Source organism: Urocampus carinirostris, chromosome 17, assembly GCF_059441175.1.
Source record: "Urocampus carinirostris isolate Australia breed hairy pipefish chromosome 17, RoL_Ucar_1.0, whole genome shotgun sequence".
Classification (NCBI taxonomy): domain Eukaryota; kingdom Metazoa; phylum Chordata; class Actinopteri; order Syngnathiformes; family Syngnathidae; genus Urocampus; species Urocampus carinirostris.
In genome coordinates, this window is record NC_142365.1 from 25,817,941 (window position 1) to 25,845,738 (window position 27,798).

At 37.8% G+C, this 27,798-nt stretch overlaps 1 protein-coding gene across 1 annotated transcript in view; it reads right to left on the minus strand.

Moving 5' to 3' along the window:
• Positions 1-283: 283 nt before the first annotated feature.
• cxadr (CXADR Ig-like cell adhesion molecule) overlaps positions 284-27,798 on the minus strand; it is a 61,883-nt gene continuing 34,368 nt past the window's right edge. The window contains exons 2-7 of the mRNA XM_088321569.1: positions 27,316-27,491; positions 18,494-18,698; positions 10,109-10,264; positions 9,892-10,014; positions 7,847-7,985; positions 284-2,430 (exon numbers count right to left, since the gene is read on the minus strand). Of these exons, the coding sequence (XP_088177695.1) occupies positions 2,151-2,430; positions 7,847-7,985; positions 9,892-10,014; positions 10,109-10,264; positions 18,494-18,698; positions 27,316-27,491 (1,079 nt within the window). The 3' untranslated portion in view covers positions 284-2,150. The remainder of the gene's footprint in view (positions 2,431-7,846; positions 7,986-9,891; positions 10,015-10,108; positions 10,265-18,493; positions 18,699-27,315; positions 27,492-27,798) is intronic.

A 27,798-nucleotide genomic window follows, 5' to 3' on the forward strand; every position in this document is an offset into this window, starting at 1 on the left:
GCCAATCGCAAAGGGAGGATGTTTGAACCCCCTACTTAGCGAGAGCCAATTGTTTGCGTTCGAATACCAGACAGGACTTTTTCAAATTCTTGGGGGAGGCACCAATAAAATGTGCGGCTCTATAATGGGCATGGATGGTTTAATCACAAATTGTATGTCATGTAGTTCTCATTCAGGCTCAACCAAGATTTATACAAAGCCAAGACTCAGTTAAGGCTTTCTTGCTCAAAATATGTAATATAAATATAAAATAATAAAATATCAAAATCAAAATATAAAAAAACACATTTTATAGGCCCCCAGAGACCCCTCGCTACTTCGCACTTTGATTATCGCTAGTTCATGCTTTCGCGGATTTTGAATTGATTTTCTCTTTATTGTCGTTGATATTGAATTGTGCATTGTGTTCTGTTAGACACAGTTAGACACAACACACCGCGGGGACAGACTAGGGAGGGCGCTCTGTGTTGGGTGGTAGTGACCGTCTGTGTGCCCGAGTGTGATAGGCTAGTGTATGCTGCGCAGTCACGGTCACCACATCAAAACAAACTGGGAAGCACCACGACAGCTAGCTTTTAGCTTGAAAATAAATCAATTAAATTGGATTCTGATAAGTCATGAGAAAGCTAGAACATTCTTATCACCAGCGGGTGCTTCATGGATTGTTATCGGGTTCCAGAAGCCACTGGGGCGGCGCTTGGGAGAAGGCAAGAGCAGTGTTGCTGGTCCGAGGTACTGCTAAAGGCCAAACTAACAACTTTTTGAAGCTACCGCTGCAGACCCTGTATCTTTTCAACACCAGGTCCATTAGCCATGAAACGAATGACTTGGTTCAACAACTCGTGGGAAACCGCTACCTTTTGGAACGTTGTTTTAATCATTGCAGAGATCTGTCTCCATTCAAGGAAACCTGATGCTAGCGTGCAGCTAGCCGTCCACTGTCTAAATTGCTTTCTTACACTTAAAGCCCACTAATTTCATTTTACATTTGTATAATGACTAAACATTTATTCAGCAGCAATTATCTATAGTGTTATTGTTTGTTGATCTATATCTATTATTTTGTTACAGTCGTATACTTTCAGTCAATAATGACGTCTTCTCGAGGTAAGGTTAACCCTTTGAAGGTTTTATAAAGGTGCAACGCTACTTTTTGCGGGTGGTTCTTGTTCCCATTAACCGCGAAAACCGAGTGATATCTGCATACAAAAAAAAAACAACTAAATATGATAAACCGAGACATAGATGAGCAGTCAAACCAAAAAAGATTCATACCCGAGCACAGGGAGCAATTTTCCAATATCTTTTGACTCGAAACAAGAAAGTTGTGTTAGAGACATTAACATTTCAATTTCCTTTGTTCAGAAGTATCTAATCTTGATCTTTACGCGTCCTCTGTGGACTTCTTGTTCCGTGTAAAGCTTGTATCTTACTATGCTACTAAAAGAAGCTGGGGTATTAATTCCAAACAAGCACGTACTCATCTTGCTGTATAGATCAATGGTCTCAAAAATATGGCCCGCAAGCCATTTGCAACCCCTAGGATGATAGTTAGAGGCTCCCACCCTAGCATGACATTTCAAAGTGCAGCCCAGTTTTACTGATTGATTGATCATATGAATATTTTAATTTTGTACTTTTATATCTTATATTATGTAGAAAATGTATCTAGTTATTTATTTTCAGAATTATTGTTTTATTTAATTTTTACCGACTTATGTTCTAATTCCAATACTGTCTGCTTTATTTTGTGCAGGGAAAAAAGATATTCACTAACAGTTGACCCTCGAGAAAATTGAGTTTGAGGCCCCTGGTTTAGATGGTCTGGAATTGGTCATGACGTACAGTCTTTAATAAATCGTGGGCCAACTATACTTAAAAAAAAATTATATACAATTAATTTCTCTATCAACCACTCTGCTACAAGTTCATGTTTCAGCGCGAAAGTCCTGAAAGTAATATACATACATGTTTCTAAATAGTGATTGATTGAAAAAAAAGTCTATGTGCCCTTGCGTGACTCGAGTAAAATTCAATTCTCTTCTCCGCAGCACAGCACTCGGGTCTTCATTGCAGGAGTGACTTGTCATTTGTATGAAAGAGCGAGTCAGCTCTTTTTCATCTCTTCCTTTGTTGCAGAGGGGGAGGCGTTAAACAATGGAGCCGTCCCTGTTTTGGGCGGGTATCATGACGGGGATGGCCCCCATGCGACTGAGGTTGGGCCCCGCCATCCTGGGAGCAGTAGGCGGTGGCAAAGGAGTGTGGCTGGGGGGTCTGTCATCCTCGGACGAGGGGATCTTGTCATACTGGGTCTTGAGGGCGTATTCGTGCAGGTTGGACGGGGACATGGAGCCCAGAGAAGAACGCTGGCTGCCCACCGTAAAACTGCGTGCTGTCGAAACTCGACTCTTGGGAGGCGGGACGTCCTCTCTGGGGAGAAATCGGAAACAGCAGATGCTTGAAACAATGGAGCAAAAACCCATAAATAATGTTTCTGTGTCTATTCCCGCATACATTACAGGTTAAAGCTGGGGAATCAGACCCATTTCTTACTTACATGACAAAGTGAAAATGTGAAAATCAGTAACAGGGTCACAGGACTATACTAGAAAAACAATTGCTGTGTAGTGAAGCTTTTCCTTGGAGGCTTTTATTCCAATACAATACATGAAACAGAATATTCTGGGCTTGTGTATATTAAACAAGCGTGGCCCCCGCAGGCTTATTAATGCGGCCCGCCAAATATAAACGGTAAAAATATAATGACAATTTATATTTATATAATAGTAAATAAGGTACTACTAATACCAAGGTAACGTTGCACTAACGCTAAACTAGGACTACGCAATTGCTACACTAATGTACAGGTAACGTTGAGATTTTCAGTTTAGACTATTTGTTTGCTTGGAGAATGATTTGTGCGGGATTAGTTTAAAGTATGAGATTCTTTTATTGCGAAGCTTAAAAAAATATCGACTTTCATAGAGATTACTACAAAACTATACACAAAAATTATTTGTCATCTTTGTATTTTATGCAATGTATTTATTATGTATCAAGTGGAATAGAAGCCTTCAGATGAAGTCCAACCTGTTCTTAAGGTCCTCCCTTGAGCATTTTCTCTTTTTTAACATATCCTAGGTTAGAGCAAAAAATCCACCCTTCAGGGTGGGAATATCCAAGAACAGCAACATGATTGGCTGATAGTGACAGTGATGTCAAAACAACAAACACTTGCTAGAATAATCAACTAGCACTCTTTGATAAAGTTTTGCTGGTGAACAATTTTTAAAACAGGAAAAACAATGATCATTTTTAGTCGTTCACACAAACTCAATTTTGTGAAGTGCTCGATCACGCAATGAGTTTGATGCAGGTATGAGCCCAAGAAGGTTCTACTTTCATAATAAGGACAACAACTCAAACTCAAGAAGATGGGTCATTTCAAGAGCATCGCGGCCAGACTCATTTAAGACAAAGAACAAACCATTGATTAAACAATTAGTTGCAGAGTCAATTTAAATAGCGCGACGTCTCCACTGCTTAACCATGCTCACTGAAATTGCTTTTGGAATATGAAGCATGCAACCAAATTCAGCTATGCCCTCTTCCCCCTCTGCAGCCACATTAACAGTTAATAAGCAGCATTAATCCAGTTAAATGCTCCAGCAAACTCAGCCAGAGGGGCCAGCGCTTGTGTTGACCATTGCGTCATGGGGTGGCATTTCAGCAAATGTGAGTTCTAGATAGGACTGCAACGATTAGTCCGCACAGTTGACAAAAAATGGATGATAGAAATACAGACACCCCTTGCTACTTTGCGCTTTGGTTATCGCTGGTTCACTGCTTTTTGGATTTTAACTTGAATTGTTTTTATTGTAATTTATATCAAAGTATAGTTCATTGTGGGAAACGAAGAGCACGCAGCAAATGCTGCATGGGGCAGATTGTGTGTGTGTGTGTATTAGCTGGACGTGAACTGTGTGTGTGCGCGACTGTAATAGGCTAGTGTATGTCGTCAGTCAAACAGCCTGAGTGGGCGGGCGCCCGAGTCAATGGTCCAGCCAAAGCAACTTTCGATCATCAACAAAATTGGACTTCTCTACACGCTAAAGGAAGTTAAAAGCAGATTTTCATATAGTCCAAATGATGGCGGCAAAATATGTGGTGCAAGATATATAGTTCCGAAACATTGAGATATACCGTATTTTCCGCACTATAAGGCGCACCTATAAGTCTTAATTTTTTTCAAAAGCTGACCATGCGCCTTATAATACAGTGCGCCTTATATATGGCTAAATATTAAATTCGCAAGGTCTCGCAACTTACGCAACAGCCGCCGACTCGATTTTCCCCCGAACGTGGAGTAGTCCGCGGTGTATGCTGGGATTTATATACCGGCGTTTCATTGGCTAACCAATGTGTCAATCATTATTTGAATTGATCGCTATTGGCTAAAGTTATTCGGAGCCTCGGATTGGCTAGAGGGCCAAAACAAACCCTGCAATTGGCCGAAAAAGATGTGTCAATCATCCGTTATATCGATCGCTATTGGCTGAAGTTTTTCGGAGCCTTGGATACGCTAGAGGGCCAAAACAAACCCTGCAATTGGCCGAGAAAGATGTGTCAATCATCCGTTAAATCGATCGCTATTGACTGAAGTTATTCGGAGCCTCGGATACGCTAGAGGGCCAAAACAAACCCTGCAATTGGCCGAAAAAGATGTGTCAATGATCCGTTACATCGATCGCTATTGGCTGAAGTTATTCGGAGCCTCGGATACGCTAGAGGGCCAAAACAAACCCTGCAATTGGCCGAAAAAGATGACTGAATAGCAAGCTTGCTAAAGTACGCCATAAAGAAACATGTTTCATTAGTCTGTATTTGTAAACATTTTACTCTCCTGGATTTACTACACACTCACGGTTGTAAGAAGACCATGATTGCGTATCATTATTGAACGTGAGAACTTAGGTGAGTTATGCGGCTTTATATTTTCCCGGTATCTTGTTTTAGAACGATCTTGATGTTGCTGTGATGAGTTGAGTTAATTAAACTCAATTCCAAGTGTTTATTGTCATATGCACAGTAAAGTTGCGAGCGAAAAAGAAAATAGAAAGTAAGGAATGGTTGGCATTTCTTGAATTCCAAAACTTTAACCTTCCGAATGATATTTGAAATGACGCATTTAAGTGACATCGTACGGACACCGCATCCGCACGTGTCTAGGACACGTATTTGCTTCTTTGCAAGCTTTGGGAATGTTAAGGGGGTAATCAGTTTGACTGAATCATCTGACTGTTCTGTTGACGTTCCCATTGTAGCGCCTTATAATCCAGTGCGCCTTATCTATGGAAGATATAGGACCAAAAACTATTTTTTGGGGGTGCGCCCCATAGTGCGGAAAATACGGCAATATAACGAACGTTTAATTTAGCCTTGTGAACCAAACTGGCACAAATATAAATACAAAAAATTGACACACTAATATAATATTCACATTTAACTCCTTTGGGCCAAAATGGGATTTTTGCTCATAGAAAGCTGCTTTCTCAGCACAAGTGCCCAAGTCAGACAACAAATTATATTTCATAACCAAAGTGGAATATACAATAGCGGAATATAATAGCAAGATTATTTTTTAAATTATAATTGTCAGTTAAGAATTAAAAAATAAAACGTTCATAAAATACAGTGCTTTTATTTGTATGGAATGTTCACGACAATTTCTGGTCATTCACATGATTACGACAAAAATCATTGAAGTGGACCATGTCTTAAATCAATACAGTAATGCAATACTGGAGCACAATTATTTCAAATATTATAATTTGACGGTATCAAAGTTATTTGTAAAAAGAAAGATTATAAAGTACAGTACTTATGTTTGTCAAACAAATCATTGAGCCTGTAAATTGGGTTTGTGGTATTTAATAAATTAATGACTGTTTCTACTTCGGGTTTTGACTATTGTGGGACCTTTCTGGAACACGCCTCCAACTAAAAACACTGTATTACTGTATTTGACAAATATTTTTAAAAAAGTTGTTGTAGTTGCAGCCCTAGTTCTAGAGACGAACGGTGGTCTAATCCTCTTTGTCCTACTGCACATTGTGGTCTTAGACAGATTCAGTCAGGAGCTGAGTGATAGTAAGCCCGCCGGTTGTGCAGAACCTCGGGGCTGAATGGAGAGGAGGATGTTTTGTAGCGGGCAGAGGGGGTGGGCAACAGACACGACACAGGATCCGCAGAGCAAACAAAGCTTTCAAACTGATTACCACAGCTGTTTATTTGAGGAGTGGTAGAAAAAAAAAATGCTGATGGGGAAAAAAAATGTTCATGGTGGGTGGAAGCATTATGTGTGCGCGTTTATATATTGTGGTAGTATAGCTGTTGACCACAAGCTTCATTTCCAGCCATTTTCAGAAGAAAAGCTCATAGGCAGTAACGAGAACTGTAACACGTTATTAATATCAGTATAAAATTCAACCATCGTTACTACCTGGAGAATCACTGCGTTACTCATTAAATGCAGACAATGACTTTCGATACAACTATACAACTGCCGAATAATGCTGCGTCCTCCCTGTTGTCACATACAGCCTTTGACATTCGCCTGACACGCAAAACGTCCCCGGTTCAAGACCAGGTGGAAAGAGACGTTGGCCTAGACATGCCACAGCAAATGGTGCCCCAACGACCCGTGAGGTTAAGGGATCCAACCAACTTTCAGAGTAACACACTACTTGGTCTCAGTAATCTGGTGGGTAACAGAGTTAAATTTTAAATGAAGTAACTGACTACTGTTCACAGTATCATGCTGAACACTGAGCATAGGTGAGTCATTGTATAAGGACTGCAATGTACCATGGAAATGTGCTCCTGCTTCCAAAGTTCAACAACCCTGGTCTCTAACTTGCGAGTTGAGGCCCAATTGCACCCCGTCGCATGATACTTTGAGGCCCCAGCCCTAATATGAAAGTTTAAAGGAACAGTGTGTATTATTTAGAGCTGCCTAGGGGTAGAAACAAGTGCATTAATAATAAAAAAAGATATTTAAAAAGCAAAAATACCAGGGTCATTTATTTAAATTACTTGTAGGTAAAATAGTTGTAAGGGTGGGCAAAACAAAATGAGAAAAAGGATGCAGTTTGGAGACCGTCTCCGTAGTTTGTATTTTTCCTTGTACTTTGAAGCATTCATTTTTGGTAGCATCAAACAATGCGTCGACATCTTAAGGGTCAAATAATACAGTGTCCCCTTCAGTAATGGCAGCCCATGCAAATGATTGATTCATTTAATACAGATTGATATTACTTTGTTTTTTTTCTTTTAGATCTGTTGTGTAAGATTTTTGATTAAACATTTATTGTAGAACAGTGTAAGGTTTTTCATCAGATATTTTCTTGTGGAAATCCCGATAAGGCCCAACCTCACCCGCAAAATTGCTCTGGCAGCCCCCAAGCAAATTGAGTTTGAGACTAGTGTGCTACAACAGGACAGTATTGAAAAACGACACTTGTCATACGTGTCACTTTATTTCACATATTTCATTTGATTTGATTTCATTCCCATATTTACTAGGCATTCATTCATGTTCCCTTGTCACTTTCACACCACATTTGCAGTGGAAGCGTTTGCATCTTTAATGTTGTACTCGAGAGATTGATTACATTTTTGCCCCGCAATCTCTTAGACTTCTTAGCAGGTATTGAGTATTAAAGTTTTAAAATTGATTTTTCACCTAAATCTGCAGTTTTATATACTACAGTAAATATGTGTGATTAATATTTGTTACCTGTACTTATCAGTGAGCCAAATCCTATACATGCGTGTGGTGGGTTACCTTATCTCGTTGCAGATTTCTTTTTCGTACTTCTTCCTGTGTCTTGCACGACAACAGCAGAAGAGAATGATGGCGATAATGATGAGGATCAGCAGTACAGCAATTATAGCTCCCGCGATGATTCCGGCAGTATTGGGAGCTAAAGAAGAAAGGAAGCTCAACTGTTAATTAAGAAACAAAAAGTGAGCTCTTTGCAGTTACTCAAACTGATACGAGTTTTTCTTATTGTGTTACTCCCAAAACACTGCAACAAAAGTCTACTATATGTCGTTTGGGCTGGCACTCAGTGTAAATATGCTAAATATGAAACAAAAATTGTCATATTCCTCAAGAATATAGAGGGACCGTGCCAGTTCTGGCAGGGCCACCACAAAGTACGCTGATCTCAGAACCTGACCACAGCCACCAGATACACGACACTTTCCCTGCTCCTGTGGGGCTTTCGTCATCCAATTATTTTAATGTTTATCTAATGACTTATTTTAAGTTCAATGACTATTTGAAGGAGTTCTTAGTGACAGGAGGAGCTATTTAGGGTTAATCAGTATGCTTTTGGGGGGGCAGGAACGGATTAATTGGGTTTTAGTTATTGCGTCGGGGAAAATTCACTTGAGATAGGAGAAATTCTAAATATGTGCACAATCTGAGAACACATTAATCTCTTAAGTAGAATTATCATTGTATGTTTATTGATCAACTTATTTGATGGTGTAGAACTTAATGATCTCTTAAGAATGTGACCAAACTGCAGAGCAGATTTTTGAGGCAGAAATGTAATTGACGGAATATAACTTGATGATTGATGATATTTAAATATGGTTCTTACCAAAGACAGAATTAATTTACTGCCATGGAGAAGCCCTCTTGAAAGAGTGAATTGCTGGGATCGAAAATGTTGGCAGCAATACACCAATCAGATTAATTACAAGCATTTATCTATTCAAAAAAATTCACTACATAAATGTGTCATCGGATATGCTGACTACAGACAATTCGACTATACTGCCATCTTTGTTCCGTTCGGAAAAATAAGAAGTAACACAAGCTGGAAAAAAATGAAATTCCAGATCTTAAATCCTAAATAAGACGGGATGGAAGTTTTATTTTTCAGTCACCCATGCGAGATTTATATAACTTGGTCGCAGTAGTATTTCTATTAAAAAAATCTTACTCTTAAATGTAATTTGAAAAACTGTTGATTAATTTCAGATAACAATGATATCTTCTAACCAATATTAAACTAGTCCTAACACTAAAAAGGGAAAAATAATCATATGAATATTAACATAATCATCATTTCACTTTTAACAATAATATTTTAAGGGACAATGTGTATTATTTACCGCCTCTCAGTAGTAAAAAACTTCATTTATATAATAAAGCCAATATTGATTTAAATAATAAGCTAAGAAAAACTACATTCACAATCATATAATCTTGCAATTTTTACAAAAACTCTGAGGTCAAGTAATTCTACATAACATGTGCCTCACTAAGAGGATTAGACATAATTGCCTGCCATCCTACTGCTATGGGTACCCAAAAAACTCATGGCTGGGCAATAAAATTAGAAGAAAAATGGTGTGGTTTGGTCACTTTGAGTTGCCTCAGTTTGTGTTCTTTCTTGTGCCTTTTAGCACTTGTTTTCAGTTGTACTACACTATGCAGCTACATCTATTGGTCAAATAATACAGAGTGTCCTTAAATGAAAAATAGCTTGCAAACTACTAACTCATGTGGTTTCTTATTTTCCTCTTGCAGAAGTTTTTGAGTTTCCCTTGCCCTCATGTAGGTTTGAGATCAGGGTATGCTGTATCAATGTTCTGTGGTCTGCGCAGCCCTTAAAACGTTCTTGTGATTAGAGCTATCCAAATAAACATGACTTGACTTCAATCACATTCTTTCATCCATCTATCCTTCCATCCATACTTCATTCTGTCCATTGGATATTGCACGGTCTCACTGAAATAAGGCTTTACTGTAAACCACCCTTTAACATGGCAGATAAAAAGCAATGAAACAACGTAAATCAAGTGTCTACTTACGAGGTGTGACATTGAGATAAAGAATACAGTCATCGCTTCCGACCCGGTTGGTGGCAGTGCATCGGTATGTGCCAGATGCGCTGGCAGATGCGTTCTTCACATTAATGGTACCTCCCACTGGGTCTGTAGCAAGGGCACAAAAACGAGTGTAACAGAAAGCTAAATGGTGTGAAAGCAATTTCCATGGGTTGGATGGTGATAGGCACAAAAGCATTACCCATCACGCCGGAAGCCGGCAGCACTTTTCCGTTGCTGGTCTTCTCCCAGCTGTATTGCATGGGTTTGGTGCCCTCATTGGACGTACACCTAAGAACAATGTCTTTGCCTTCCTGTGTGAGCCCTTCGGCATAGCACCTGGGCTTGGATGGTTTCACTGTGGAAAAGAGAATATAGTAAATAAATAAATACATACATAAATACAATTATACATTGGCTCATGTGTGTGCCTGATTAGTGCATTCTTAAGTTGATTTGTTCCCTTAGTCAAAGCACAAGTCATCAGCATAATGAGAGTAGTAATCATAGTAATTGATACAGCTGCCATCATAACAGGAGATGTCACTCAGGATAATGGTGATGAAGAAAGAAGCCATGTGACATCGGGCACACAGACATACAGTACATGTGCCTACTAGGACTGCAACAATCATGAATAATAGAAATAGTCGACAATGGAATTCATTGTCGCCAGACAGGATTTTCAAACAGAGTGAGGTATCTTACATGATAATAATCCCTGCTGAGAGTTCCTCATGCGCAATAGCGTCTCTGTCTTGAGTGATAACATACAGAAATTACGGCATCAACTTCCAGTACGGGCACTAAAACTTGATTCAGAGCATTTTACCCCGACTACTGTGAATAAAAAGGCTACTTGGAAAGTTTGCAAGGCAAACCTTGTGTATCATGCTATGCGTATCGGTGATGCACCATTTAAAGAAAAAGCACGTCAAACAGTTGAACTAAACAGATTCAAGTACCCTTCAAGCCCCTGTGCATTTGATGACATGCATTGTACATTCTATATGTATATATTCGGCAAAAAAAGAGATTGAGCTTAATGCCAGACCGTGCCTGACAAATGGATTTTTAATTTAATGCGTGCAGTTTGAAAAACAGTCATCAGATATCAAAACCGTTGAGAGTTGTTAAGTAGTTTTGTTACATACTTGAAGTTTATCACTGAGTGTTCTTAAATGCACACAATATTTGTTTTATTCATTTATTTTAGGGCATTTTTATTACATTTTTGTATGAATCTGCAATATGTTGCATAAAACATGTATTTATTTATTGTACCCATGTTTCTTGTGTTTATTATCATTTGCCTTATCATTAAATTTAAAAAAAAATTGTATTATTCGACTTATCGTTTCATTGGTATGTGTCTAGTTGACTATTAAAAAAATCGTTAGTTGCAGCCCTAGTGCTTACGCTTCAGTCTTGGATAGGCGTGCAGCATCTTAAAGCAAAAAACGTGAGCAAACACGCCACGGTCAGTCAGAAAGTTGGCAGGAGATTAGATGGGGGGATTCAAAAACAAACACCGCTTCAAATTAAAAGCAGACCAACCCCAACTAAACCCAGACACACAGTCAGCCAGACGTTGGGGGTGGGGAGTCAAAACAGAATGCCGCAAGAGGGCCACAATCCCAGTCCGAGCAGTATTCTCTGTCAAGACTGACATTCTGGAGTGGTAACAGGTTCAACAAGATCATGAAACGCCGCATATGAGAACCAGGTGTCAAACGAATACTGAAACTCAGATTAACGCTAGACTGACAGTGCCTGAGTGCTCATAGTATTCTTTTGAACACACATTGGATGAGATAAATAAATAAGCAAGTACTCATAGACAGATGGTAGTTTAATGGGCGCCAACCAGGGGCTATTCCTATTTGTCTGTTCTTTGCAGCTGCTGTGTTGTTAAACGGTAGATGTCAGAGAGCGACGACATTCAGAACATGTTAAGAAAAGTGAAAGTGGATGAATCAAAGGGTTATAGCACACAGCATCTTACATTAGAAATGAGGCACCAACAAGTTGACTGATTTATCTAAATAATGAGGTTCAAGGAGAAGGTGAGAGACTGGAGGGCAGTGGAGAGATAAAGGGCATCATTGTGGAGCGAACCGTCACTGTTATTTATGGGCTGTTTGGTGTTAAAGGTAGATAACCCATAATAATAAATACATGATGAAAAAATAAAACTCAATTAATATAAAAAATCTAGAGTGATGTCAGCAAATGTTTCTAGTGCTGTAAGAGAGACCTAATCAAATATTCAGCTGCCTTTCTCCAAAGCAGGGTAGTACAGATAAGGAAGTGTATTACAAAGATGTTAGTCCCTCTCTTGCCCTGGGGAGACAGACCCTAAACACTAGTGTTATACTCATTGTCAAGGATGGATTCATGAATGGTCTCCATTTCTTAATCTGTATACTAGGACTGCAACTACCAACTATTTGAATCGTTGACTCGTCACCGAATATTGAAATGATAGGCAAATAATTGGATAATTCACATTTTTTCTTAAATTCAGCAAGACGTTGATTTAGTCATGTGGAAAATGATAATAAACACAAGCTCAAGCTGTCTTTCATATCCAAATGTACACTTATAAAATGCACATTGCATGTCATCAAAACATTATTGGCTTGAACGTTACTTGATTTTACCGAGGCAAGTCAGACTCCGTCTCGTTCAACTGTCCAATGTTTTCTTTAAATATAGTGCCATGATACTGAAGACCTGGCTTGCAAACGTAGCCAGTATTTTTTAATTCTCCATATCCAGGATAAAATGCCCTCAAACTTTACAAGTTTTGGTACACATACTTGATGTTGACATCATTATTTCTCTATAAACATAGAGGCGCCTTTTCCCAGCTGGAAGATTTAGGTCAAGTGGAGGGCATGACGGCAAAAAGGTTCTCCACCTTCATGAAGGCAAACCTTTTGAGCGTGATGGGAAAGTGAGCGTCCGCTATGCAGCTGTTTTTGTTTCTTTAACTTTATTGGGATGTAAATATGTACATAACGTGTAAATGACTTTGAGTGCATCAGGAAAGTGTCCAGAAGATGGCTTTTTATACATCTCGCTTGAAAAAGAGATGCTATTGCGCATGAGCTACTCTCAGCAGAGAATATACTAAAGTAGAGATGCCTTACTCTGTCCAACTCTAAAATGTGTCTGACGACAATAGTCGATTAGTAATTATTTGTCAACCATTTCTATTACCATTTTTTTGTCGACTATGTTGACTAATCGTTGCAGCCCTACTATATACACAACATGGCGTTTTTCGAACCAGCTTTGCTGGCAGTTTAAGGCCTTAAATCTTTTTCTTCACTATAATGTCACAGGCTTGTCCCAACTATCTCTGGGCACTGGGCAGTTTCTCATTTCCTCTTTTCAGCACCTCCCAAACCCAATCAGGTTGGTGGAGAAGTGTCAGTAAACAGCAATTTTCAGATCTCTCTCTAGATTTTCAATTCAATTGGATTTCGGCTGCCTCACTCAAGGACGGTCAAAGTTGTCCCTAAGCCACCTCTTTGATGTTTTGGCCGTGTGCCTCAGGTCCTTGTCCTGCTGAAAAATGAACCCTGGTGAGGTCAAGAGCAATTTGGATCGGAATTTTATCCAGGATGTCTCTGTACTAACCATTGCTAAATTCATTTTCTGTCAAGTCTGAGTTGTCTCCAAATTCCAGCTGTTAAAACACATTTCCAGCATCATCACTCGGTGTGAGCATTTTGCTTCACTGTAGGAATAGTACTGGATAGGAATGAGTGGTGTCTGGTGTCATTGACAACATCCCTGAAAGGTCAAAGAAAGTTTTTTTTTTCCACTATGAACAAGGATTTTGTCACCTGGAGCCTGATAATTTGTCAGGTGCCTGTAGTAAACTCCAGACCATTTTTTTTTTACTTTTAACAAAAGGAGTTATACCCGACTACTCGACCATGCAGGGCAGTAAATGGCTACATGTTTGTTATCCTGAATGATCCTCTTCCCTTTTCCAGGAGCACACTGCAGGGTTCGTAAACCCTTTTCATGGCTAAATTCAAGCTCTTTTATGGACTTTCAAAGTCAATCCAGTGCCAATCAAAAGAGCGGGGTGCTTTTGTTGACTTTGATCACTCTACTAAAGTCACTATCTTGCCGCCAGAAACGTTTTTTAAAAGGCGGAGATTAATTACACACATTTGTAAGAGACTGAAATGATTAATGCTCATAATGTTGCTAAATTTGAGAATTCATAAAATGTAGCAAAAACAACAACCAAATGTCTACAGTTTTACCTCACAGTACAGATCATAGATAAGGGGTCGCGACTGGAAAACAAATAAAAAAACAAACATGTTGCTGGCAAGCATTGAGATGCAGGTGGATGCTCTCTTCTCCTCAACTTCAAAGTCAAGCTGCAAGCTAAAGAGAACACAAAGGATGCTGCTTCTTGTAAAGTAGCTCAACACATTACACAATGTGCCCGCTGGTTGTCAGCATACATGTATTCCTAAAAATAGCAGCATGCCTGACAGGGCAAAGCAACACCTGGCCGTCTGCGTATTGTATAATAGTATGGACATGGATTTGTGTTTCTTGTGCCATACACATGGTGACATGATCAACCTTAAGGTAAAATAGAGCAGGCAGCAGGTTGTCCTTGCGCCTTCTTGTCAATGCGTCTTTGTCAGGAACGGCCCCAGGGTCAATTGCTAGCAACCTGAAAAGGTTGTGTCCACCAGCTATTTCCTCTTACTTCCTGCTCACACACTAAAACTTGAGATGTCTACATATTAACCACAATCAGAGCTGGATCACATCAAGTCTGTTAGGTGACAGGAACTTCTTTCACAATGTTCAACTCAATCCAAGGGCAAAAGCCCCATAAGAGGGAGAGTAGAGGTAGAGCTGGAAATACCATGTCACCAGCGAGCAAAGCGATGGTGGTGATTATTGTATGTATGTTTAGTATGTATCTGCTTGTTTTTCTATTTGTGTGTCTACCTACCCAGTAAAATGGGAAAGGAGTTTATTAATGATCATCTTTTACAGGTAGTCAGGTAGGTTACTGGAGATGTGAAAAATGGCCAAAATAGTTGACTCAGCACTTTTGCTTTTGTTGACTCGACATTTTTTTTACAAGAAAGACAATCCACACTCACATGCAAGGACCACATTGAATGCCTATACCATCTTTTATGTGCAGTCGGGTACAATACCCCAGATGTGAAAATTGCCCCAAAAAGCTGACTTTCCATTTAATTATTTTACTGACTTAGCAATCTTCCAAGAAAGACATTCTACTCTCTCAGACCGGAACAAGTTTGGCCAGGATTCCAATCTTTTACAAGCAATCAGAAAAGTCAATATAGAATTGAATGACCAGGCCTAAAAGGGAAATGCCACCTACAGCGCATTTACTTCTTAATGCGGGTGGATTTTCTAACGGGGCACAGCCATTCTAGTGTTATGTACTGGCAATGGAGACGTTCTGGAAATGATGACTTACAATATCTATTCATGTAGTAGCGCACAATTTTGATTTCTGTAAAAAATAATTCAAAGTTTGGGTGTGCGTTATACACTAGATCTTACAGTAGTAAATTACAATATTTGCGCAATGATTGAACAGGTAAATATATCGCTGATCACAATTGCAAAACATTAAATGCAAACACATTTCTCCATCCACAAGATATCTATGCTCCATTTTAAGTAACAATATCCAAATCACTTGCATGGGGATTCTGTGATAAATACGGTAATTCTCTATTGCTCGAACAGAGAGACCGGACACCAGTTCATTTATTTCCTTGCTGACCCTGAGACTTAAGCGTTTCCGTTTTGTGCAAATACCAATATCTAGAGATATATAGTTTCAATTTAGTCTTCCTAATATTTTTAATTATATATTTGTAACCTTTAGATGGCAATTTGGGCTTAGAAAAGGAAATGTTCTGCATATGACGCCTCTTTTAAGCTCAAAGTTGCAGATCATGCTAACATTCAAGGAAATAGAGCAGCTAGCCGAAAGGTCTCTGTACCAAAGACCAGTGTTCAAAAAATGGAGAAGACAGAGTTGTCCTGAAAGATAAAACTAAACAAGCACAACTAGGGAAAAAACTTTGGTGCATCTGATGATGAATTGAACTGCGAAAGACATTAAATTTTAGTATTGTATTCATAGTTTACGTCGTCATTAAACGACTTTTATCATGGCCACATATATTCAACAATGTTTGTGAATTAAAATGCTAAGTTTTGGTCGAGAAGAAGTATAACAAAATGTTATACCTATATTTGATTTAAAAAAATAGGGCTGCCGGTAATACACCAGTGTGTGACAAACATGAATAACTATGATAAGTAATTGAATGCAGCAGTAGAACTTCTGAAATGATTACCCCTGAAGTTTCTCAGAACAACACCACGGCGCAAATTAATGAATCTACCTCAAAGCTTTTTCAATCAAAATATAGATGCAAATATTTATTCACAGATTATTCAAATTGAAAAATTAAATAAACCCATAACTTTTCATTATTTTTAATCGAGGGTAGTGCGATACGGCATAGTACATAGTCGAAGTAATGTGAATGAGGGAAACGTCATTCACATTACTTCGACTTCCAGTGCAATAATAAAAAGCCGCATTGCCTTAAGACACATTTCAAATCTGTTGGTGAATCAGGCCTCCTGAAACTGCTTCCCTGACTGTCTACAAATGTTTTTTATTATGGTTTCAGGAGCCAAAACTCATTGGAGAAAAATCTTGTTTCCTCTACTCCAAGTTAAACGCATCAATAAGCCACAACATAGTTCAGGAGCACAGTTTTCTAAACTTTAATCTAGTTTAACATGGGCCTGGGCTATATGCCAACCCTCCCAACCCTGGTTTTAGCTTAGCTTAGAATGTATCTGTATATTTAGCAGGCTAACGGGACTCTTTTTGTACTTTGTTTTTAGTTTTATGGCAACCTTAAAAGGTAATGGTTGGGGCCATCATCTAAATAAGCAGCAACTAAAGAAAGAAGTCTGGTTATTCGGGATGCGGTTCACTAGCGATCTAGCTGGCGAGATAGATACTTCGGAGTGAGGAAAGCACAGTAACCATTTGTGAATTATATAATTTATTTTAGTAGTGAAACCAGATGTCATAATGTTAAATTATGTTCTATGAAATAACTTATTTTGATTTAAATGTTTTTAATTATTTTTATTCAACTATAGCTCCTACATTAGTTTCAATTATATTTGCCAAATAGTCCAGTGTGCCTTACATATGTAAAAAATGTATTTTTCTATTCAACCTTGGCTCTTAATATAGTTTTAATTCCATGCGCCTTATAGTCAGTCCAGTGCACCTCATGTATGCAAAATACATCAGAGAGTATTTGGGAGGTGAACCTTATAATCCAGTGCGCTTTATAGTGCGGAAAATACAGTGGTATTCTAAAAAAAAAAAAAAACATTTTCTTTGCATCCGCATATTTTCTTTACACATAAATGTGCAAATAATGCTAATGATAATCTATTCAGTCATTTACAGATGAAATAGAACAAAGTTTGAATGATGACAATAACTTTTAGCAAATCAATTCATCAAGCCTTACTCTAGAAAGATATGCAAGATAAATATGAAATAATGACCTAAATATTGCGGTAAAAGATGATCACTTCTGACAATCAGGATGGTGTAAACAGAATGGTAACACGAGGAGGTCAATGGTCTACAGCCTCTGGGAAGGGTATGTTCTCAATTTTAGTGGGGATTAAATCAAAACAGGAGAGCGTGCGATTTGTAACATTTCTGCTGCATAGGGAGGATGAATGCCCTATAATAAAATTAGAGCTGCAACGATGAGTTGATGTTGTTGAAAAAAAAAAGGAACAGAAATAGTTGACAATTAATTCTATTGTCGACTATTCTTACAGACAGGTTTTTCTAGCATAGTTTGGTATTTTACAGGATTATGATTCAGAAAGTCGCTTATGCGCAATAGCGTCTCAGTCTCGAGCACTAAGATACAGAAATTACAGCATCAACATCAACTTGTTTGGGAGCTTTTGCAAAGCAGACTGAGTATCATGGCAGTACCTTGCTGATGCACCAACATTTAAAGAGAAAGCACGTCGGACAGTTGAACCAAACAGAGTTTGACTTGCCTCTGTAAGACTCAAGTAACATTCAAGCCATTATGGTTTTGATGACATGCATTTTACAGGCGTATATATTTGGCTACAAAAGAGTGCTTGAGGGTTTTGCCAGACAACATACAGTCTGAAGAACAAACGTCAGTTGTTTAAACCGATTGATTTAAAACTGTTGGGAATCGTTTTGTTCTTTAGTTATAAACTTTGTAGTTGCACATCATATTTTTTTTCATTGTACCCATATCCTTGTGTTTGTTACCATTTGCCACGTCATTAAATTAACTTGCTGTTAAACTTAGGGAAAAATGTATAATTATCGGATTATTACACTAATCATTTCAATAACGGACTAACAAAATAGTCGTTAGTTGCAGCCCTGAATAAATCCCAATATTAAAGATGTCTACAGTGGCTACTTCCTTGTATTTGTTTCACTCACCCATTACAATTAGCAGCATCTTCTTGCTGCGAATGCCAGGGGCTTTCTTCACTTTACACTGGTAAGTACCGGAGTCGGATGACTTCAGTCCTGTCAGGTTAATGGAGGCATCGCCATTCTTTGGGTCCGCTGAATTGAAGTGGACTCTGCCCCTCATTGGAGGATAGTAGTCCTCATACGACCTGTCGCCAGAGTACAGGATGACCTGGTCATGGAGATGCACAAAAGATGTTGGTTAATTTAATGTATTCAAATCTTATTGAAAATGTGCTTTATAATGCAAATAATGTATATAAAGTAACGCAATGTACACTCTGGTCAAAATACCAGTTTTTAGAAGCCATTAAAAAAAACACACAATTTTAAAAATGAATGTAAAGTTTAACCTTTGAAAACAACTTTTACCCAAATATTTAAAGAGTGCACACAATAAGCAATTAGTAGACATAATAAGCAGATTCATACATATTTAGTTTATTGCACATTAAATGTCGCATATTTTTAATACAGTCTAAGCCAGGGGTCTCAAACCCTTGGCCCACCAAATGATGGTTTGAGCCCCCCACATTAATGTGAAAGTTTAAAGGGACAGTGTATATTATTCAGCACTTCCTGGTGGTAGAAATGTTTAATTCAAGGAAAAAATATTGATGTAGAAAATAATAAAAATTAATTGAGCTACAATGTAACTATGTATTTTTAAAGAACTTGTAGGTCAATAAAATTGCATTTATTTTGACATAACATGAGCCTCACCTAGAAAGAGCTCACATGATTAGAAAAAGGCGCCCATCTTCCAAAAGTAATTTAAAACTCACTTTATTTATCGTTATAGAACATATTATTTTTTTAAGCGTTATTGACAATCTCAAGGGATAGTGTCATAATAGTCTGTAATAATAGTTTGCAATAGTGTTTGATCTGTGCAGCTCTTTGAGACTCTTTGTGATTAAGGGCTATACAAATGCACATGACTTGACTTGACTTTATTTTTTAGTACAAAACAATACAGGCTACTTATACAAGCCTTAAACATACTTGGGTGTCCTGAAAGATGTTTTGAAATATAATGTATTACAGTTAATAAACATACATTCCATACAAAATATATCACTAAGGCAACCTACGAACAAATTCAACTTATGAACGATCGTCCGGAACCTATCTCATCTCTATCTCGTAGGGCAGCGTCTGTATATTATATTATTTTATATTATATTATGTTCTGTATACTTTTAAACAGCTATTAGAGAACAGTGGAATGTTTTTATCAACCCTTGCATGGGCGGCCCCCATCTCATTGAGTTTGAGACCCCTGGTCTGAGCAAACCTTTCAGCATCAGTAAAAGTATATCGATGACAATTTCTATATACTCCATAGGTACAATTTAAGAAATTATCAGAACGTGTAGTTAATTTTGTACAGTCTTAGGAATAAGTACAAATTGGGAGGCAGGCGTAAAAATACATTTGTTAACATGCATCAGAGTGACTTCAAGTAAGAAAAACAAGATGTACAACATTCATTGCAAATTGATGAAAGTCTTTAATCAAAATATATCCAGGTGAGTATAAGCAAGCTCTTTTCTATCACAATGTCCTTCAGTCTACCCTACTGGGACCAAGGTGGAACAAACAAAGCGGCCAGTGTGGAGTCAAATCAACACCTGCTGTGTCAACAAAGGACGCAAGACCACAATTATGTCCACACCCCCTTCCACCTACACAAACCCACTCTCAAGGTCTTAAGAACAGTGTAAAATGCAGTAAAACGAAACATGTTAAGCCAAAGAAAAGTTTTGTATGGTGGAACTCGATCATTTTCCTTCACAACACCCCCAGGTGGGAGACAGCAATTGGGTTTTTTTGCCATGAGCATCAGACATTTTTGTACATTCATAGCATGGGCAAATATGTGGAGAAAGTGAAAAGAGAATAATGAAGTTATTGGCGGAGGTAAATCCCCAAGGCCAAGTGAAGATGAAAACAAGTTAAATAACTCAGTTTTTCTAATAAAATAATTTGTATACACACATTAACCTAAACGGGTAGTTCCTAGAAGTCGACGGATCTGGCTCTAAAATAGGAGTGCCCAGACTTTAATTCACAAGATTTGTTGAAAGTTCTTTGCATTTTTTGTTTTAAGTTAATTTAAGTCATGTTAGTTGTAGTGACATTTTTATTAATTCAATTATTGTAAAAAGTTTCAGAGAGCTACCTAAATTTGCATGTACCTTTAAACAAGTTGGTTTAACTGAGAGATTAGTCATATTTGTTGTGTTAAAATTCTAAGTCACTGTAAACTTCCACAACATTGTCAGGGTATTTGATGCTTTACGTTTGACAGGGGAACAAAACCTAAGCAGTAATAACTGAAACATGTGAGATGAAACCACAAAGCAGAGGAAATTAACTAGCCTCAAGCAAGACAAGAATTTCAACTCAAATACTTACAGGTGCACAGATGGGAGTATTTTTACACACCTCTCACTATTTTATAGCATTTTCAAGCAGTAAAACACTATTCCCCAGATTCATCAGTTGCTGCATAGACTCTTTGGGATTTCATATAAAAGGTGCATGACATGATAAGCTGTTGGGGATGCAATAGACACAGGAGTACCACAGCATTTATGCCCATGAAACAGATTAAACTGATACTATCAACATGTGGACAGAATATTTTTCTGTGGACATTCCAGGTTGCACAGACTAAAAAAAAATTTAAGTGCGGTTTCACTTTCATAATGGACATATGAGGCCATTATCATGCAATGTTGTTGCTTTGTGAACGAAAAGGAAGTGCTTAACTAGTTTGGGAGGCAAATCACAGGAGTAGAATGCTTAAATACATGCAAAAAAGTACATTTCAACAGAGAGGTTCGAAACCAGGGGTAGGCAAACCACTGCTTTTTAATCAGGCCTGCCAAACAAAAATGGGAGAAATGCAAGGTCATAAATCATTTTGACCCTGTGTATACACATTTTTATTGTTAAATTTAACCATGAATAAAAAAAAACTAAAACAAAAAAAAAAACATACAATTTTTTTTTTAAATCGCCTAAGTCTAATTTCGTGTGTGATTATGTTCAATAAAATGGTGTGATGACAAATGATAATTTGACATTCATCAGCTGATGTCATAGGAAGTGTTCATTATTGCTTTATTCTCTTTGAATGATGGTCAGAAGTAATTCATTTAATGTGTAGTACCTTGTTATAACAGGTTACAAGATTACTGTAAAGTGTAAACCCTGTTGCCTCAATTGTTTATCAAAGATGTTGATCTTTAACTCATTGTAACCTTGTACTTGATGAAATAAAAAAAGGGGCGGGTTGTCTAGTCATATATATATATATATATATATATATATATATATATATATATATTTATAATTACTACTAGTAAAAGATTGTTCTTTTGGTGCCACTCTTTCACTCCTGTCCGTTTCCATAAAAATATATTTTTCATGAACTATTAATGTGCACTGCATGAAAGCCAAACATTTAGATACTTGGATATGTTTTCTGTTCTTTTTTTTAATCATGTATCAATTTTATTTTTTATCGAGAAATGTATCCAATTCCATGCAAAAAAGTCAGAGCTATCCCTTAGTGCGTTTCAAAATTTTCATTGCATATTATCAAATTTGTGTGCGTCAAAAATAGCCATAATATATCACTTTTCTTTAGTGTTTTAGAAATAATTTGGTTAAATAGTTCATTCCTAGATCGAACCTTCCTATGTGGAGTTTGCATGTTCTCCCCATGCTTGCGTGGATTTCCTCCGGGCACTCTGGTTTCCTCCCACATTCCAAAAAGGTTCTGAGGTCAGGTTAGTTGGCAGGTCCTAAATTGTCCCTAGATGTGAATGAGCAAATGAGTTGTCCGTCTCTGTGTACCCTGCAACTGGCTGGCAACCAGTTCAGAGTGTCCCCCGCCCATTGCCCAAAGATAGCTGGGATGGGCTCCACCACCACTGCGACCCTAATGAGGATAAGCGGTGCAGATAATGAATGAATGAATGAGTTCATTCATAGAAAAATAAAAATTAACGTGTATATGTAGATATCTGGGCAGCACGGCGGCGCAGTGGCAAGCACGTGTGCGGCACAGTTCTGAGGTCATGAGATCTAACCTTCCTAAGTGGAGTTTGCATGTTCTCCCCGTGCTTGCGCGAGTGTTCTCAGGGCACTCCGGTTTCCTCCTACATTCCAAAAACATGCATGCCAGGTTAATTGGCCGGTCCAAATTGTCCCTAGGTGTGAATGAGGGAGAGAATTGTCTGTCCCCGTGTGCCCTGCGACTGGCAGGCAACCAGTTCAGGGTGTCCCCTGTCCACTGCCCAAAGACAGCTGAGATGGGCTACAACACCCCCGCGACCCTTATGAGGATAAGCGGTTTAGATAATGGATGGATGGATGGAGATATCTACATGTAAATGTATTCATAAATGCAAATAAGAATTGGATAGGTCTAAATAATCTTTTTTCCTCATATTGCCAATGTGTTGGATCTCAGACTATTGGCAAATACCAAAACAATTTAATCAACCATTTTTGTTCCTCCTGGCATGGCTCCTTTGCCAAATTGTTTAAACCGATGCGTTCGACTGAATATATTTGCCCACCCCTGTGAGCAATTGTGAGAACTATACTAGCTCTTGTCTACAGCAGAGTCTAGCTTTTTCAGACATTAGATTTCATTGCAAATCCACCTGTATCGATTTGTTAAAAGTACGTCCGAACGGCACTGCCATCAAAAGGCGGCCCTATTCGGTTTCAAACAAGGCAGGAGAAAGTGGGGAAATCAACAACCATGGCTTCCGAAAACACGGTCATTAATTCACCAGGTTATGGAAGATGAACACTTGTTTATTTTGTAACTCACGGAACAGCCAACATCGCATCGCATACAACTGGATTCACAACATGTTACTTGACGTCACTGCTGCAGACAATAGTGGCACTCATTGATAAAGTGATAGTATTCCCTAGTGGTAGTCAACACTATTTACAATAAATCGAACCACACAGAGAGCATTCAATGAGGGAAAAAAGCAAGGTTTTGGATTTTATTGATATTTTGTAGGACAACTCTGTTCAGCCTCCCGGTATCACAATAACTAAGATTGCAAGATAAGCTCCGCCGTTAACATCCATGAGTACTTCTGCAAACATGAACAGATTGCTTTCATGGATTAGAATACATTTTTTCTTCCATTTCTTTTATTATGTGGCAATTTAAAAGCAGTTTAAAGAGGTCGGCTTCTATGCCAGTATATACTGTAACTTAAAATTCTGACTATAAGCCGTAAATTATTTTGGAATAAATATTTTACACTGTTGGATTCTATGGATTGTCCCCAATGTAATGAAGCTATTTTTGTGGACATTCTAAGAAGTTGAAGACTGCTCAGGGGACGTAATGGTGAGTTACGCCTTATTTATAGTTTTCGGGGATCTTGTTTCAGACTGATTGTGTTGTTTCCCTGATGAGTACATTTTGAAATGGTTTGGAGTTAAGGTACAGTGTATTATTAAAACTTGTTTATGGTCTTTTTTTGTAAATATCTCATGTTTCAATGTGGGCACATGTGGCTTATAGTCAGGTGCAGCTCATGTATTTACAAAATTTGATTTTCTTCAAAAATGTACTGGGTAAAAAAAAAATCAGGTGTCTTTAGGACGAATTTTATGGTAGTTACTTTCAGAGTAACGCGCTACTTTTGAGTTTCAGTATTCTGTGACGTAGCGGAATTACTTTTTAAATGAAGTAACTCGTAACTATAACAAATTATTTCTCAGTAAAACGCTCAACACTGTTGGCAACACACGTTATCAGTGAATGGCTTGGGTAAAAAATTGTATCGTTTAGGGTGCAAAAGCAATTCTAATGCAGACTGATAATGGCTAGCGGAAGAACAAAGGAGCTACACATTCGAAGTGACATCCTCTGCGTTTAACTGACAGGAGTTTAAATGCGTATGAACATTTATAAATGCAAAACAAATTACATTGTGGCTGAAGTATACCGAGCCTTATCCGTGCACTCACAATGGATGGGTGAACGTCCTGGCGAATAAAGAGCTATGCAATAATAATGGCTCATTTCATCACGGCCGACTGGAGAATATTGAGGTCCCGTGCATTATAAGCAGTTTTTCATTCCATATGTTCAAAAGATACTACCTTTACGAGAACTGCTTTTTTTCTTTTTCCTGGTGAACCAAAAAAAGCTGTTCTCATGTAGTGTCTCATATGTGGTCAGAATGCTCTTCTTTGCAGTGCTCACCTAATATCTGGCTTAGCGATTCAGATTTCTTCTAGTCTGAAGCAATACAATGACAATTTAATTAGGACCAGGCTTTAATTGTTTTTACATGTGCTTTGGGTACCGATTTCAAGATGTCAGCTTTGTTCCCTGTTCAATTTTTCTACGTATTTTAATTTGAAAATGTTACACATATTAAACTGATGACTTACATGTGCTTTTTCAGTATTTCCTTTTCTAGCTGATCCAAAAAAAGATGTTATTCGTGACTCGTTGTGAATTTTCTGATCCGATGCACCCCCTTAATAGTCTGCATTGCTGATCAATTGATAATAAACGCAACTCACCCCAAAATTATTCAACAAAAGTTATATTGATAATAAAGAAATGTGTACCACACCACCAAATGTTTTTGTTTTTATCAATCAGGTTGAATTAGAGGTGGACGACATGACGATATTAAACAGTCACGGACTTTAGAAAACATGATATAAAAAAAACTGCCTAATTGTTGATGTTCAAGTGTTAAATGTATTTGGGCCCTTTTTATGTTGTTAAAGATTCTTTCTGCAACCAGAGATTCATTTTAATTTATTTCCTTTTGGTGGGTTCCATTGTACTTTTCTTTTTATTTAATATAAGAATTGAATAAACCTATGACAAAGTGGCTCCATATGGCCATTGTGCTTGCACACATTGTGGTCTTACACATATTTTACTTTACGCCAATTCCTACAACAATTGAATCAGCACCTAATCCTTATCATCTCTTCTTTAGTTTCAGGAGCGCTATCCTGGTCGATTTTAATTGCAGCTTGACGCACACAAGCAATGGCAAGGCACAAGAGCTGGAAATCCTTTATTAGCCATTTACAAGGATTGGGGAGTCATGTAAATGCAAGTTTTGTTAAGAAAACATTGAAGAAAACTATGTTTTTAAAACTATTAATGCAAACAGAATATGGTAAAAAATACAACAAGCAAAAGCTCCTTATAAAATGAATTATGATAATTATTAATTGTGTCATGTGATACATAGAGGGATGGGCTAAGCATATGAAAGCAGCTATCTTGGTAGATTGAAAGCATTGTGTGCTTAAGTGCAGTTTGTAGAAATAATGTGTTTTCATTCAATTTTGGGGGTTATTTTCAAACTTTATGCTCGTTTTATACAAATTAGCATGTTTGGTTTAGTCAAAGTAAAATCAGTTCAGAAGCATATTTGGCTTATGTATGCTTCCCTTTAATTCATCGTGATAGGAAAAAAAAGAAGCAAATTTGTTGAGTTGATGAGAGTCGTAATAAAATCAATATCAAGATATTCCTGATTCATATTTATTTATCTTATTTCAATTAACATTCTTATTCAAAACATTCACTGCTCCAATTACCTCTAAGGAAATGGTACGATCAAATTTCTTATCAGCCATCTCTTCTAGAGAAAGATCAGTAATCTAAGCGTAGTAGTTGTAGTTGTCGACAGGGCTGCTTTTTATGCATGTTGATATATTCAACCCTTTCTCCCAAAAGTATTACTGTATCTGATTATATAGAACTTTTATCAGGAGTTAACTTCATGGTGCTAATTTACATTATTCATGTATATGGCATGGAAGCTTTTCAAAAGCTTCCTTTAGAACTACCAATGTAACCAAAAATGTGTTTTCATGCAGATTATCTTGGTAAAACACATTGATTCCTTTTTCTAACTACAAGAGGTACACTTAGTTAATAATACAAGCTTGAAACATTGCAATTCAAAAAAAGAATTCTCAAAGCAGTATTCTGCTTACTAAGGGCAAAAAATATTTATGGTTGTTTTCATTTTTATTTCTTGAAACCAATCTTACAAAATAGCGAGAGTATGACCTGAAAGGTTTGCGACGACTTTAAGATGCCCCAGATAAAATGTGGATACCACCAAAAATAATAGCAAAAATGTTTCCAAGGATAAACCAGCCCAAAAGGCATGTGGGGATACATCGAAAGCATGGAGTAGTGTAGTATTTCCTCTACATGGCCAAGTGCCATGCTGGAAAGAGAATACACCAGCTTGAATAAAAAGAGCCTCCATCAATCCTACTGTGTGTGAGAGAGACAAAGCAAAATGCTAGGGAATAAACTCGCTAGAAATGAATGTGGCTCAAATTACAGGGCTCATACATTCTGCATTTATTAAAAGCCCTTACAAAAATACACAAGTCGTGTTGGGCCTTGTATTCCATTCCATTCTTGTTTAATAAACCATGGAAGCACGGTACATTGGTGCCAAAACCCATTGGCCAAACAATCACACCTACAGGACTTGTTTCGCTTTATGGGGTATACATGAGCAAAATTGTTGGCTCTCTTCAGTTAAAGAATCACAAAACCAACTTAAAAATGATACAATAAGAAAGATAAGAAACTGTATTGTACAGAAAATACCAGCAATTGCTTTTCTAGTGTCCATATGCAAAAATATTTTTAAACACAATGACACTGGTTTTAACAGAAATTGAAATCAAAGAACAAAGTTTGCAAGATGAATGAAAAGGTTGACACATACCACTTTGTCTTCCTTCTGGTTGTCCGAGGAAAGAAGACTCCATTCAATATCTAGAGGTCCAGAATCCTCAGAACCCAAATTGAACCTACAATCCAGTTTTACGCTTTCACCACTGGCTTTTTCAATTGATGAAGATGTCTGCCCTGAGGAAATTATTTCCAGTCCAATGGTTGAACCTGCATGGAAACACAAGCAGACAACAACTTTTAACAATTGCATACAGTGCAACACTCGCATATTGCAGGAGAGTGATTTGTTAAAGAAATTCTCTTTTCTGATTGATCAAATCTGCAGTGGCTTCCACAACACACCAATAAAAGAGAACTGGTAAGCTGTCAAATGTTGTTGTTCAAAGAATGTTGCACTCATGAAAAAACTATGGCTACATCTTGTTGTAGCAGCAAAGTACCTCTTAAAATATACATAATGTAAAACACACAGTAAAAAACAGTCATCGAGCAAAGTTTGAGTGAAGCAAGGGTG